Below are 16067 nucleotides of genomic sequence, written 5' to 3'. Positions count from 1 at the left end.
TCAAGGTCCTGCAGCGGCGGAACATACACACGCACACACATAACAGCACACACACACACATCAGATCACACTCACTCTCATACACACATCACATCGCATCCACATACTCACAACATCCTGGGATATCGCTTGCTTCTCGGCGGCGATACTGTGCTGTGAGCTTCCAGGACCTGCCGGAGGATCACATGGCCAGAAGCATGTGGTATCTCCGGATGTTGTGAGTATGAGCGCGTGTGTGCAATATCGTCAATGTGTGTGTGTGTGAGTGTATGCGATCGGGTGTGTGTGAGTGTATGCGATCGGGTGTGTGTGAGTGTATGCGATTGGGTGTGTGTGAGTGTATGCGATCGTGTGTGTGTGTGTGTGTGTGTGAGTGTATGCGATCGGGTGTGTGTGAGTGTATGCGATCGGGTGTGTGTGTGTGTGTGTGCGATCGGATCTGTGAGTGTCGGCAGAGGAGCACGGCGTGCTAGAGGAGGCTGGGAGGAGAGAGGCTGATTCTGGGGAAGGCTGGGAGAAGAGAGGCTGATGCTGGGGGAGGCTGAGGCTGGGGTAGGCTGGGAGGAGAGAGGCTGATGCTGGTGACCGAAAAGGCTGATGCTGGGAGGAGAGAGGCTGATGCTGGGGGAGGCTGAGGCTGAGGTAGGCTGGGAGGAGAGAAGCTGATGCTGGTAAGAGAGAGGCTGATGCTGGGAGGAGAGAGGCTGATGCTGGGGGAGGCTGATGCTGGGGGAGGCTGAGGCTGGGGTAGGCTTGGAGGAGAGAGGCTGATGCTGGGGACAGAAAAGGCTGATTCTGGGAGGAGAGAGGCTGATGCTGGGGGAGGCTGAGGCTGAGGTAGGCTGGGAGGAGAGAAGCTGATGCTGGTAAGAGAGAGGCTGATGCTGGGAGGAGAGAGGCTGATGCTGGGGGAGGCTGAGGCTGGGGTAGGCTGGGAGGAGAGAGGCTGATGCTGGGAGGAGAGAGGCTGATGCTGGGAGGAGAGAGGCTGATGCTGGGGACAGAAAAGGCTGATGCTGGGAGGAGAGAGGCTGATGCTGGGATGAGAGAGGCTGATGCTGGGGACAGAGAGGCTGATGCTGGGGACAGAGAGGCTGATGCTGGGGACAGAGAGGCTGATGCTGGGAGGAGAGAGGCTGATGCTGCGGGCAGAGAGGCTGATGCTGCGGGTAGAGAGGCTGATGCTGGTGCAGCATGGGGGATGGAGCACGATGGGGGGTGCGCAGCATGGGGGATGGAGCACGTTTGGGAGTGCGCAGCATGGCGGATGGAGCACGTTTGGGAGTGCGCAGCATGGCGGATGGAGCACGTTTGGGAGTGCGCAGCATGGCGGATGGACCACGTTTGGGAGTGCGCAGCATGGCGGATGGACCACGTTTGGGAGTGCGCAGCATGGCGGATGGAGCACATTTGGGAGTGCGCAGCATGGCGGATGGAGCACGTTTGGGAGTGCGCAGCATGGCGGATGGACCACGTTTGGGAGTGCGCAGCATGGCGGATGGAGCACGTTTGGGAGTGCGCATCATGGCGGATGGAGCACGTTTGGGAGTGCGCAGCATGGCGGATGGAGCACGTTTGGGAGTGCGCAGCATGGCGGATGGAGCACGTTTGGGAGTGCGCAGCATGGGGGATGCAGCACGATGGGGAGTGCGGAGCATGGCGGATGGAGCACGTTTGGGAGTGCGCAGCATGGCGGATGGACCACGTTTGGGGTTGCGCAGCATGGCGGATGGAGCACGTTTGGGAGTGCGCAGCATGGCGGATGGAGCACGTTTGGGAGTGCGCAGCATGGGAGATGGAGCACGATGGGGGGTGCGCAGAATAGGGGATGGAGCACGATGGGGAGTGCGCTGCATGGGGGATGGAGCACGATGGGGAGTGCGGAGTATGGCGGATGGAACACGTTTGGGAGTGCGCAGCATGGCGGATGGAGCACGTTTGGGAGTGCGCAGCATGGCGGATGGAGCACGTTTGGGAGTGTGCAGCATGGGAGATGGAGCACGATGGGGGGTGCGCAGCATAGGGGATGGAGCACGATGGGGAGTGCGCTGCATGGGGGATGGAGCACGATGGGGAGTGCGCTGCATGGGTGATGGAGCACGTTTGGGAGTGCGCACCTCCCCCCAACACACACACACACACACGCGCGCGCACTGCACAACACACCACACTGGGAACCACAAACCACTGCCCTACACAGACACCCACACACACAGACAACGCTGCACACACACAACACCCAACACACAAACACCGCGGCACACACAAATATACGCACATACCGCACAACACACACATTGCACAAAACATACCTCCCCCCAAAACACACCACACACACACAAACCGCGCAACACACACACAACGCTACAGACACACAGCGCTCCACAAACAACGCAACACACGCAACACACATACAACACCGCTCTCACCCCCCGTCACACCCAGACAACACCCAGAACATGTACAGCGCCCTACACAAACACTTGGTAACTACACACAACAACATCTATATATATATATATATATAACAAAAATCATACATGAACTACACAATACGTAAATTCTAGAATACCCGATGCGTAGAATCGGGCCACCTTCTAGTTAATAAATAACATTTGCACATGTCTACTTTACATCAGCACCATATTTGAAACAATTTTTTTTTTTGTTAGGAAGCTAGAAGGGTTAAAGTTTATCAGCAATTTCTCATGTTTCCAATAAAATTTACAAAACTAAATTTTCTCAGGGACCACATCACATTTGAACTGACATTGATGGTCCTTTGTGACAGAAAATACTCAAAAGTGACACCATTTTGAAAACTGCACCCCTCAAAGTACTTAAAACCACAATCAAGAACTTGATTAACCCATCAGGTACTTCATAGAAATTAAATCAATGTAGAAGCAAAAAAAAATAAAAAAAATCAACTTCCCGCAAAAATATTGTTTTATCCCTAATTTCTTCATTTTCACAAGGGTAACAGGAGATAATGGACCATAAAATTTGTAAAGAAATGTCTCTTGTTTTGGCACATGGCAGGGCTTGAAAGGAAAAGAGCGCTAGTTGAATTTTGGAGAGCCAGTTTTTTTGGAACATATTGTGGATGCCAGGTCACATTTAAAGGGAACCTGTTATCAGAAATTTACCTGTAAACCTAAAAGTTTCCCCCTCTGCAGCTCCTGGGCTGCATTCTAGCAAGCTTCCTATAGTTTTTGTGGCCCCTTTTATACCAAAATAAATACTTTATAAACTTGTACCTTTTCGTATGCAAATTTTGAAAATTATCCATGGGGGCGGGCTGCCTGGTGTCCATTGTTGTCCTCCTGCCGATTTACGCCGCCCTCGAAAGCTGAATTTCAAACCTCAGGACACCGCCCCTGGTCCCGCGCATGCGCTGTGCGACTGTAGCGGTGCCGTGCACTGTGTGCACGTGTGACCGCTGGTGACGCTTTTATGTCTCCTAAGTTTGCCAATACTCCATACGTGGTCAAAAACTACTTTTCATGGTTTGGGGGTGCCATGTCACATTGGCGGACCCCCTGAGGCACCAGAACAGCAGATTCCCCATAAGTGACCTTATTTTACAAAATAAACCGCTCAATAAACTCATATAGGGGTGCATGGAGCATACAGACACCCCAGGCGTTTCACATAATTTTATACCGTTGGGTTTTATACCATTTCCCTAAAATGTTGTTTTAGCCCCATGTTTTTAATTTTTATAAGTGATAATAAGAAGAATGGACCACACAGTTTGTCATGTTATTTTGCTGAGGGTGTCAATACCCCCTATGTAATTGGGGACTACTTTTGAGGTATAGTGCAAATCTGAGAAGTCAAGAAGCGACAAATTGGAGTTCAGAATTTGCTAGAATGGTTTATGGGTGCCATGTCACATTGGCAGAGCGCCTGAGGTACCAGAACAGTAAAAATCCTCCACAAGTGACCTTATTTTACAAACTAAGCCCCTCAATGAATTCATCAAGAGGTGCAGTGAGCATGTTGACACTACAAATGTGTCAAAAAAGTTTATACAATTGGGCGGTGAAGAAAAAATAATTACATTTTTACCACTAAAATGTTGTAGTCCTAGATTTCCAATTTTCACAAGGGGAATAATCTGCTCTGTGAACTTTCTTCTACAACTGGGAAGCTAAAAGCTGTGCAACAAAAAAGGCCCCATAATGTGTTACACAATTTCTCCTCAGCGTGGCAATACCCCACATGTGACTGTACAGTATTGTTTGGCCACATGCCAGGGCTCAGGAGGGAAGAAACGCATTGGTGCATAGATATTCCTAGAATAGTTTGCAGACTCCATTTGCAGAGCCCCTTAGTGGCAGAACAGTAGAAACACCCTCATGTGACCAAATTTTGGATATTACACCCTTCTGGGAATTCATCTACAGGTGTAGTGACAATTTTGTCTCTGGAAAACACCCATGGAGTCAAATGCAGTGAATGTTGCAGAATTAAAAATTGCAATTAAGCCCCTGTTGTGCCCAGTACATTGTAGTGCCCATACATTGTGCCCAGTTTGTGCTTTTGTAGATACACACCACGCAAATTAAGCAGGCTTCCTCACTACAACAATGCAAACTATGTGGACGTTAACTATGATTTAGACATGTTAGGAAACTTTTGCTGAACATAAAGCTCTGATATAAGCCACTTTATACTAAACAGTGTCAGACATCATCAATAGACCACCATGTTTACAGGGGATCAAAATAAAAATAAGCTCTATGTGCACTTGAATACAGAAAGGCTCTAGCGGCCACTTCACTTAGAGAAAAGGGTCAGGCTTCATTGTCCCCCCAATGTTATAAAAGTTGGAAAATATTATCAGTCACAGCTTATAGTATGAGAATAATATATGTCTTCAAAAGTAAAATGCAGGCACCAATTCAGCGTTGATCATTCATGGCTGTCCTACCTGTATTCTACGCTGATGCTCCATCTCCCTTTCTGTCTCCAGCTGAGACTGAGTCTTCACCAGGGTGGTCTTCAGCTCTTGGATGCCTTCTTGTATATCATCCACCTGCCTCTTCTTTTGTTTCTCTGCAACATGCAAATTAAGAAAGATTTTACCAATGCATTAAAAGAAACAGAAGCTGTCAAAGATACAAAACTGTGAAAGCTCTAGGAATATTTTGAAGAAGATGAAGAAGACTAGAGAAAACAATGGATCGTTGACCAAATTGGTAATACCTAACTTTTCTTTTGAAGCCCACATGGGCTAGCTTAAGATTTACCATACTCGGGCTAAATTAGAACAAACCATAATTCCAAAAAGATAAGTTATACTATGATAAGGGGGGAAATAAACAGATGAATGGGATAAATTGGAGACATTTATGGCATATCATTCTTACTGGATTACAACTCCTAGTTCCTGGTTGAGGGGGTGGGTTGCATGGGCATGGCCACTATATTATACTCTATGGCAGTCATAGGACATATAACTTTCTTAGCAGTTCTCCTACAGAATATAATTTTAACTGGTGGCCTTTGGACAATAAAGGTGATGGACCCTGCACCATTTTGGTTAAAAAAAACACCTTCCTTATGAAGGAGCATCCTTGCTTAAAAGCTTATTTATATTTAACTTGGTAAACCAATAAAGGTGTCACTTCTGAAATCTCAATAATTTTCTTTTTCTAATCATTAATATTTTCCTTGCCAACATGGCATCACATTATGTTTTGTGGTACATATTCCCTCAGATGAAGATCCCTATAGACAATATTTTAAGTAGTGTCATATTTGATTGTTTTTCTGTATAACATGCCTCACAGAGCTGAGTTTCACATTACATAAGGTTCCTCAGGGGCGGATCTAAAGATCCTTTACTAATTTGCTTTAAAATTAATAATCCTATTTAGTAATCTTAGTAAATATTTGGCATAAATAGAAAACCTTTCAGTAGAAAGATGATTGGACATATCTGTGATACAATTGGATTTAAAGCATTAATTGAAAAGGAAGTCACTATAATTGTATTAAAGGGGTGGTCTGACACCTAAAATGTATTTTCTAACTATCTAGCCTTACCCCCTAACCATTTTTGTAATTATCTTTATAATACAAATCCTTACACATGTCCCTATCTATCTAATTCTGAAAGGTGCTTTTTCTACCGCACTTCCTGTGACATTTCATTGGAAAGCATTCTGATGACATCTTTCATACAAGCAACAGTCATGGAGAGAGAAGCAGCATGCCGCTGCTCTGCTGACCTTGGCCACAGATTCCAGGATCCAGGACATCCTCAGAGGGGGTGCCAATGCAAGTAAATAGTAAGTAACTGCAGCCCCGACCCTAATGACGTCCTGTTCCGGGAGGAGCTATGGACGCTGTGGAAAGTGACTGCAGCTCCAGCCTCCTGTGACATTAAGTTTGAGAAGAATCTAATACGAAACATCATAGGGAGTGCGGTAGAAAAAACACCTTTAAGGCTTTAAGGATTTGATAGATAGGAAGACGTGCAGGCAATTGTATAATAAATATAATTACAAAAGTGGTTAGGGGATAAGGGTAGATAGGTAGAAAATACATTTTAGGTGTCAGATCACCCTTTTAAATTCTCTGGTACATATTAATATAAAACACAACATACAAAACATTATATCATTAATATTGAATATACCAAACTCTGCAGCCTCAGGGTGTCTGCGTTTATGGTGCTCCTGGAGATGGTAGTAGGTCATAAAGGCTTTATCACATAGCTGGCACTATGGGTAGAAGAAGACCAAATCATTAAAAATTGCCCAGTGCTCTTTAAAGTCCTACCACCAAATTTTCAAGCTGAACTGGGCACACAATGTAATTATGGATGCAGAATGGAATAAAACAATTTTTATTATTATTTTTAAATATTGCCTCTTCGTTGTGGAGATACTAGCGATCAGTTTTTGGAACCTAAATACTTAACTTTCATTAAGTCCAAGTGGGTGTTATCAGATACTTTTCACTGGTGGTGTGCACTTGTTTCTCCTGTATGATGCTGACCAATTGAAAGCAGGTAGCAGCTTTCTCAGTGTGTGTGATGTAATGAGACAGCCCTGATCTCCTGGTCTAACCTCCTGCATGAGTCAGTGTGGGGGATGAGGCAGTGAGGCTGAGTTTAGCTGTGTCACATTACAAACCCTTCTCGCTTATCCTCCTCTCATAGCACTCTCAGCTCTGCTGTTCTGCCCCTCCCCCCCACACTGCCTTTCTGGAGCTGAGAGTACAAAGTGTCAGTATCACACTTATGTCTATTCTAATTAACATGCACTCCCTCTGCAGTGAAATCAAAGCTGGCATTATATCTCACACAGGAGTAACCTGCCTGTTCTGGTTTTCTGTGTGTGATATGACAGCTGTGATCTCACTGCTGAGTAATTATAAAGTGAAAACAACAGACATTACTGATTACTGATACAGCTCAGTACAGGTAGTGTGGGTGTAGGAGCAATACAGCAGAGGTGACCATCCTATGAGAGGAGGTGATAGTTTTATAATGTGACACAGCTAAACTCAGCTGCACTTTTCCTCTACTCACATTCAGTTATGCACGAGGTTAGAGCAGGAGATCAGAGAAGTCTGTCTTTATATGTCTCACACACTTAGAAACCTACTCTGAGCCATAATAGGGTGTGTTCTTTTTCTGCTGTATTGCTGCCTGCTTACAATTGGTCAGAATCATACAAGGCGTAATAGAACACACCCATGGTGAAAACTATCTAATAATCACGTGGATTTACTTAAAGTTAACTCATTAAGTGCCAAATATACCAATTAAGTTCCAAAATAATGATGGATAATATCTCAACAAATGAAAGGCAGATAAAAAAAACAATGTATTCCGCTCTGCAGCCACCATTACATTGTCTGTCCATTTCAACATAAAAACATTGGTGAAAGGTCCTCTTTAATTTCCATTAGTTTAACTTTTCCTATGTTCTTTCATCCTCACCTTATGATAATTGTTAGCCTCAGCCTTGAACATAGTTTGTTGAGCTTCAAACAGCTTCTTCCTAATCTTGTTCTCCTCCTTCACCTTCCTTAATTCCTCACCTTGCTTGACCATGTCATCTTTAGTTTTTTGATGTTCATCAATAGCTTTTTGCACCTGATCTTCTAACTGTGCTACGTTGTTGCAGAGAAATTCTTGGCATTGAAGAAGGTATTCAATCGTCAGCTGTGCCAGCTTTAGGACTTTGAGTAGCACAGGGTCCACCGGCTGCTGACAATATGGACATTTCTCGTTATCCAGATTGCAGAAGGTCACTGTGCTGACAGTCTCTTGCAGAGTAGGGATGTCTAATTCATAGGCCACTCTATCCACATCAATGGCACTGAACCGTCTCCAGTCAATAAGATCCTTACGTGGACGAAACCTGAAACTCTGAAGAAGGCTGCCATATTGGGACAGTGCTAGAAGAGGCGCAGAAGGATATTGATGAGGGTTTGGAACATATCCCGGCATCTTTAGTGAGCGTTGGCTGAATGTAAGGGACGACAGAGGATAGTAAATACTTCCAAGGAAAGACTGTAAATGAAATAAACTGTAGACTTTAGAGAAGGAACTCAATGTATAAATCATTAGATACATCTTGTACATTTGTTTTCCAATCCAATTCAACCAATTTAAGTACTTTTCATGAGGACAATTAAATATGACTGTTATCGAGATAGAAAAAGACATTATTAACCCTTTGCCATTTTTTATTTTTATGTTTGTATATTTTCCTCCTCTTCTTCCAAGAGACATCACTTTTTTTCCTGTTGACATCTATGTGTTAGGAGTTGGGTTTTTTGAAGGACGAGTTCTAGTTTTGAATGACACCATTTAATTCACCATATTAGGTACCAAAAAAAGGAAAAAAAAGAAAAAATGCAAATCTGGTGTTATTTTTGGGGTTTTGTTTTTACAGTGTTCATGGAATGTTTTCTTTTATTTAAATGGTGGAAAAAAATGATGAAGTTTGTAAAAAATATGTTGGTTTGTGTCTCCTTTTTACAAAAATTGTCGATGGACTTGTGTCAGGGGTTTTCTTTACGTGGCGAGATGAAGGTTTTTTTGACACCAATTAGGGGTTCATGTAACATTTTGATCACTTTCTATGATATCATATGTTATTTTTATTGATTGTTTTTAAAACAGAGAAACATGGGAAATTAAAATGTTTATTTATTTGTATGTTTAAAAACATTCTGATTTTTTTAGCCTCTTAGCAGACTGTACGTTTACATGCGGCATCTTTTTTTTAACCACAAAGATGCAGTGTTTTTGTCCCCAAAAATGCACCAAAAACGTACCGTGGCATAAACACATCAAAAACCGCAATGCATTTTTGACGCATTTTTACCCTGTTTTGCCCAATGCGTTTTTTTTAAGTCAAATCTTTTGACTGGAAGGGCTCAAAAATGCTGGAAAAACGCAAAAAAAATTGACATGCTGCATCTTCAAAAACGCAGCCAAGATGCAGCCAAAAAAAGATGCGTAGTGTGGACAGCAAAATAGAAATCTCATAGACTTTGCTGGGAGAAGGAAATGAATGTATTTTGGTGCATCTTTGTGACCTCAAAAAACGCACCAAAAACGCAGCAAAAGATGCCTTGTGTGAACTTAGAACCTGCAATTATCAGGTCACTTGTACTATATATACTTCAAAACCATAAAATTGCAGATTCACTGGCAATCGCTCCATTTATATGTCAAATATGTCTACTGTCAAAGATTAACAACAGGGTTTAAATGGTTAACAGCAACATGTAGCAAAACTGGAAAATTAGACATGAACCGCACATCTAAAAATCATAAGTTGATCTAGTGCCTCTAGCCAAAATGTATATACCTGAACATGAGATTCTTGGTTAAACATTCTGATCAGACTATATGAAGCCCACTGCCACATCACGGTGAACCTTTGAGAGGGTTCCTAACTTATATGAAGCCTTAAGCCTGCTTTACACGCTGCAATGTATCTTACAATGTGTCAGCGGGGTCACGTCGTAAGTGACGCACATCCGGCATTGTAAGTTACATTGCAGTGTGTGACAGGTACGTGCGATTGCGATTGAACGGTAAAACGTTCATCGCATACACATCGTACCTTTCTCTAGAATTGCACGTCAGATTGTTCATTGTACCCGGGGTAGCACACATTGCAGTGTGTGACACCCCAGGAACGATGAACAGATCTTACCAGCGTCCTGCGGCTCCCGGCCCACAATGCGGAAGGAAGGAGGTGGGCGGGATGTTTACGTCCCGCTCAGCTCCGCCCCTCCGCTTCTATTGGCCGGCTGCCGTGTGACGTCGCTTTGACGCCGAACGTCCCTCCCACTTCAGGAAGTGGATGTTCGCCACCCACAGCGAGGTCGTATGGACGGGTAAGTACATGTGACGAGGGTTACTCTTATGTGCAGCACGTTCAACAAATTGAACGTGCCACACATACGATGGGGGCGTTGCAAATCGCATACAAGATCATATGCGAAATTGCAGCGTGTAAAGCGGGCTTTAAACTGTGCGGCGCCGTGTGCCAACCACCACCACAGCGACAGTGCACCAGCAGAGCAGGTGACCTGGTGCCTTACTACACCCATGCTGCAAGGCTCAGTCCCAGTAGCATGTAACATAGGCGATATCTACCACATGTGAAGGGAGCTCAGCTCCTCAGCTCCCCTCCACACATGAAGACCCAAACACTGATGTTGAGGTTCATCATTTTGTGCCAAGGCGTTATAACGAGTTTGACATCACCAAAATGACTGTTCAAACCAACTACAGGCACTCAATGCAGCTTTGGTGTGACCAAACGTTCACTACCCCTTCCCATATACTTTATGTTGCACCTATCACTTTCCCCTTTTCAGTGATTGATAGCTATGGCCAAGAAAATGTGGAGCTAGATGGATGAAAGTAGGTGGGAAGGTGCACTGAACTAATTCGCCAAACTAAGGGAGCACCGAGCATTTGTTCTTGGTTTGTACAGACAGTTTGCTGATTGACTTTTACATTTCATTATTGCACTGAAATATTGTGTAAAGATAAGCAATAGTGATGATCAAGCACTATCATGCTTGGGTGCTCAGTGCTCGTAACGAGCAGTTGATGCTCGGATGGGCGCAACTCGAGTACCCAAGTACAATGGAAGCCAATGGGAAACTCAAACATTTTTCTGGAAAACTTCCCGGAAAAATGCTCGAGTTCCCCAAAGACTTCCATTACACTCGGGTGTTTGAGTCATGTGCATCCAAGCGTCAACTGCTCATTACGTGTACAGAGCACCGAGCATGGCAGTTAATACTTGATCATCACTAATGAGGAATAATTAAAGCCCAGCAGCACATTTTAAGAACACCACGTGGCAGTATCTATTTAGTTAATGGAAAATGCCTGGTTAGAGATGAGCGAGTACTTTGTAATATTTGTGTATTCGTTACGAATAGCGAGTACAATGCAAGTCAATGGGAAATGCAAGTAATTTTCTGCTGGACCCAACAGAGAGGTCTGGGGCCCTGAGGAAAAGGCTGAAATGGATGAAAAAGTAATGAAACTGAATGAGTGGAGCCTGGAGAATATGTGTGCATGCATTTCTGACAACCTTATGGTTTCTGGGAATGAGGTTGTCACAGTGTTACGCCACTTATTCTCTCTCTCTCTCTGTCTCTCAGGTTCATACTCACCAATCACGGCATGGTGCGGCTGTCACACTGCTCCCGCTGCCTCTCTTTTCTTCCCTACCCACTCATTAGCCTCATCACATATTCACTGGACACGCTTATTAGCCTCATACATATTCACTACTTCCCTCTCACATTGGTGGCCGTGATTGGTTGCAGTCAGACCTGCTCCCACACTGAGTGACAGCTGTCTGACTGCAACAAATCACAGACGACGGTGGACAGGTCTATATCGCACAGTAAAATAAATAATTTTAAAAAAACGATGTGCGGTCCTCCCAATTTTGATACCCAGCCAAGATAAAGTCTCACAGCTGAGAGCTGGTATTCTCAGGCTGGGAAGACCCACGTTATTGGGAGTCCCCCAGCCTAAAAATATCAGCCAAAAGCCGCCCGGAATTGCCGCATCCATTAGATGCGACAGTCTCAGGACTTTACCCAGCTTATCCAGATTGCCCTGGTGCGGTGGAAATAGGGGTAATGAGGGGTTAATAACAGCGCACAGCTGTCATCAAGCCCAGAATTAGTGATGGGAAGGGGTCGTCTATGTGACCCCCCCATCAATAATCCTATAAGTAAAAAGAAATACACATACACCGAAAAAATCTTTTATTTGGAATACTATACAAAACCACCCTCTTTCACCACTTTATTAACCCCAATAACACCCAAGTTCCCACGACGGTCCTGACTCTGCTACATCCGAGCCTGTAGAGACCAAAAACATGTCCGATCTCTCCAGGCTCCAGGAAACACTGAAAAGACGGACTCTGCTGGCAGCAGTGATGTCACTCAGTTCATCAAAAGTCATACCTGGGTTTCCACAGTATGACCTCTGGTGACCTGAAGTACTCTTAAAAATGCTGTTTTAACAGTGATAGTGCCGGCATGGAGGTGGGGGCTGCCCCGCACTCCTTTGACAGCATTGTCAGTGTTAAAGTGCAAGGCCGTGTCCCACTTCTCGCCAGCACTTCAACACTGACAATGCCGTCTGGAGAGAGCGGTGATTACAGTCTGCAATCTGTTGTCAGCTGCCTGGGGTGTCTCGGCAGCTTCTCCTGGAAGAGCACACAGTTCTGCCAGGAAGAGTTGCTGGGGACCAAGGTCAGTACATGCTGTGGCGAGCGGTGATCACAGCCTGCCATCTGCTGTCAGCTGCCTGGGGTGTCTCAGTAGCTTCTCCTGACTGCAGCATGTACTGACCTTGGTCCCCAGAAGCTCCTCCTGACAGAGCTATGTGTTCTGCCAGGAGCAGCTGCCAAGACATCTCAGTTAGCTGGCAGCAGATGACAGGCTGTGATCGTCGCGCCCAGGAATATGGGGTACTCGGTTCTGAGCAGTGTATATCTTGGGAATGTCACTTTGGTGGCCATTGCCCGGTTCACAGGGGATTAGATTAGTGTTCATGTGTGATGCCACTTGCGGTGTTGCGGCTATGTGGATGGAGCCGCCGCTGCACAATGTCCACTACTGGGTCTGGTATTAATGGCAGCCTGGATGTTAGACCCTCCGCAAGCAGGGCCAGGCCCCATAGGGTAGGTGTAATGACGGGTGTCGGAAGAAGGTAGTCCACACAAAAGGTTTAGTGCAACTGGTTCTTTACTCACTTTCTGGAGATAACTGGTCACACGAGGCCGGCTTGTTTCACCTTCAGGTCCCCTTTGTCCCAGTGCCAGTGTAGTAATCTGGTACCTACTTCCCCTGCACCTGTCTCTGGTTAGTGGGTCCCCGTGGCGTAAAGCAACTGTGGGTTCCCGTCTGGTGGCATTTCTTTCCACTTCTGTCCATATGACTGTAACGTGAACCCTGTGGGGTTGGAGTCTCTGGTCCAACTCCACTGGCAACTACCCTCCTGGGTACCAGGTTACCCTCAACCCCGTGTCAGTGCATCTCCTCACGTCCACCTTCACTACTCGCCTCAAACTGACTCCGATTGACTGTCCAATGTCTGCCCCTCCCACCTTGTCAACCAGTGGACTGGACTGGCTCCACTCTAGGCGGCCATCCGTTGGTCTGACCCTAACTTTGCACCATTGCATGGGGTATTGTTGGGGAAAATTGGGATTAACTGGAGTTTTTGTGTGTTACCGGCACTGGTCTTCCGAGGGGGATGCAGAACCTTGTAGCACCCTGATGGCTTCAGGGGCGCTACATTCCCCCTTGGTTAATTCCAGCACGTCCTCGGGCTGCAAGTGAAACAGGTTACACTTTTATTTTTACATTTTGAAACATTAATATAAACAGGTCTTTTAACGCCAGGGAAGTTCATCACTTTCAATGTTGCATTAACTGAAGTACCCCTCCCTGCACCCACCACCCAAAGATCCTGGTCCCAGAACCCTCTAAGGAGGCATATCTCGGATCCCTTTGGTGATCAGGTTTGAGCTATCGCTGTCCCCAACCTTTCCTCCAACTTTCCAACCTTAGTGGCAGTGCTTAACAGGGTCCACTGGTTGGGTGTACTCTGGTGGTGCACAACTGGTGCAACATTTTACAGGGTAAGAGTTTTTGGCTGCTGCCAGTCCTGCAGCCTGGGGTCCATTTTTATATCAACATAAAACTGGTAAAGGCAACATTTCAATCAGGAACAGTCAACAGTAACGAAACAAACTGGTAGCATAACAGGTGACAGCTACCAGGGTGTTGGAAAGGGCCATCTAGTTCACTTGGCCTTCTGGGATCAGCATTTAGAGTTTGGCTGCACTGGCACCTGCACTGCCTCCTGGTGGCTCTGCTGGCACATAGTGTGACATCTGAGAAACAAGCTCACGCCAGGCTGGGAACGGGACAACAGTAGGCTTGTACGCAGGTTCCTCTGGCTTGGGCGCCCAGATGTCTTATACCGTGTAACTCGTTAGCACAACACGGAGGAACTCGCCCCCTGCATGCGGTATCCACGACTTCGGAAGCAGGTCTGTAGTACGCCTTGCAGCGATTGGGCACAGTACCTGGGGAAGATCATCAACGCTGGCGGCGGCCTCCTCCGCGGATCCCGATGACGTCACAGCCTTGGCAGTCATTACTGGATCAGGTGCCGGAGCTTGCTCCTTCTCCAGCGGAGAAAATGATGCGACCGCTTCTGGTCTGGTCAGGGGAACTGGTGCCACTTTGCCCTTCTCCAGCGGAGAATGTGATGTGACTGCTTCTGGTCTCTCTGGCTCTGGCGGTGATGCGGCCTGCTCGAGGATGGATCCCGGTGTCTGGGTCGGTGCAGCCTGGTCAAGCGGCGCTCCATTCTTTTCAGCCCGCATGGCTACCACTACCTCCATCATCTCTGCCTTCCACTCCTCGACTCGCTGCAGGTGTTCCGCTTGCAGAGTCCAGCACAGCCGCTGGACCTCCGCCTCAAGCCTCCCCGTGGTCCAGGTCCCTGGGTGACCTGGTGTGCTGGCATGGTGTCCTGGTGCAGACATGTTGCTTGTCGCAGTCCTGGAGGCATTCTGTGGCAGGGCCTCCGCGCTCCCTGCTTCCGGTTTCGTTTTACAAACCGGATACTCCCAGGGGGAAGGGCTTTCTTCTCACACCTTTTCCTCTGCTGTGGCGCAGTTACTTTTCAAAGCAAAATGGCAGCGTTTTTTCAAGCAATCAAGTACAGCCCATAAAACACAGTCTTTAAGGCACACATCACCCAGTTTGACCGGGTCCAGTTCAATCCTGTTCGTGACACCAGAAAAAAAGGGTTGTTGCACCCAGGGATATGGGGTACTCGGTCCTGGGCAGTGTATATCTTGGGAATGTCACTTTGGTGGCAGTTGCCCGGTTCCATGCCCTGCGCCCTTTTTGTAAAGGGGATATATTTACAGGGGATTAGATTACTGTTCATACGTGACGCCACGTGCGGTGTTGCTATGTGGATGGAACTGCCGCAGCACAATGTTCACTACTGGGGCTGGTGTTAATGGCAGCCTGGATGTTAGACCCTCTGCAAACACTCACTTTCTGGTGGTAACTGGTCACCCAAGGCCGGCTGGTTTCACCTTCAGGTCCCCTTTGTCCCAGTGCCAGTGTAATAATCTGGTACCTTCTTCCCCTGCACTTGTCTCTGTAGTAGTAGGTCCCCGTGGCATAAAGAAACTAAGGTTCCCCGTCCGGTGTTGTTTCTTTCCACTTCTGACCATATGACGGTAGCATGAACCGTGGGGTTGCAGTCTCTGGTCCTGTCCCTGTCTCTCTCTTTGCTACTGAGTCGCGGATTTTTAGGGTCAGCGAGGTCCTTGATGGTCCCCTCGCTGTGCAGGTGTTATCAGGTCGGCTTGGAGCTTCTGCCTGTCCTAGAGTCCTGTACCCCGTTGGTGCGTAGTTCCGAGAGTACTCCGCCGTACTCCACCGGCAACTACCCTCCTGGGTACCAGGTTACTGTCAACCCCGTGTCAGTGCGTCTCCTTACG

The 16067-nt window shown here is 46.5% G+C and overlaps 1 protein-coding gene across 1 annotated transcript in view; it reads right to left on the bottom strand.

Moving 5' to 3' along the window:
* DZIP1L (DAZ interacting zinc finger protein 1 like) overlaps positions 1–15092 on the bottom strand; it is a 64517-nt gene extending 49425 nt beyond the window's left edge. The window contains exons 1-4 of the mRNA XM_075341559.1: positions 14628–15092; positions 7964–8539; positions 6653–6737; positions 4940–5064 (exon numbers count right to left, since the gene is read on the bottom strand). Of these exons, the coding sequence (XP_075197674.1) occupies positions 4940–5064; positions 6653–6737; positions 7964–8539; positions 14628–15092 (1251 nt within the window). The remainder of the gene's footprint in view (positions 1–4939; positions 5065–6652; positions 6738–7963; positions 8540–14627) is intronic.
* Positions 15093–16067: the final 975 nt, after the last annotated feature.

Source organism: Anomaloglossus baeobatrachus, chromosome 3, assembly GCF_048569485.1.
Source record: "Anomaloglossus baeobatrachus isolate aAnoBae1 chromosome 3, aAnoBae1.hap1, whole genome shotgun sequence".
Taxonomy (NCBI): domain Eukaryota; kingdom Metazoa; phylum Chordata; class Amphibia; order Anura; family Aromobatidae; genus Anomaloglossus; species Anomaloglossus baeobatrachus.
Note: the sequence above shows the minus strand (reverse complement) of the source record. Positions and strands in the feature narration are given on the sequence as shown.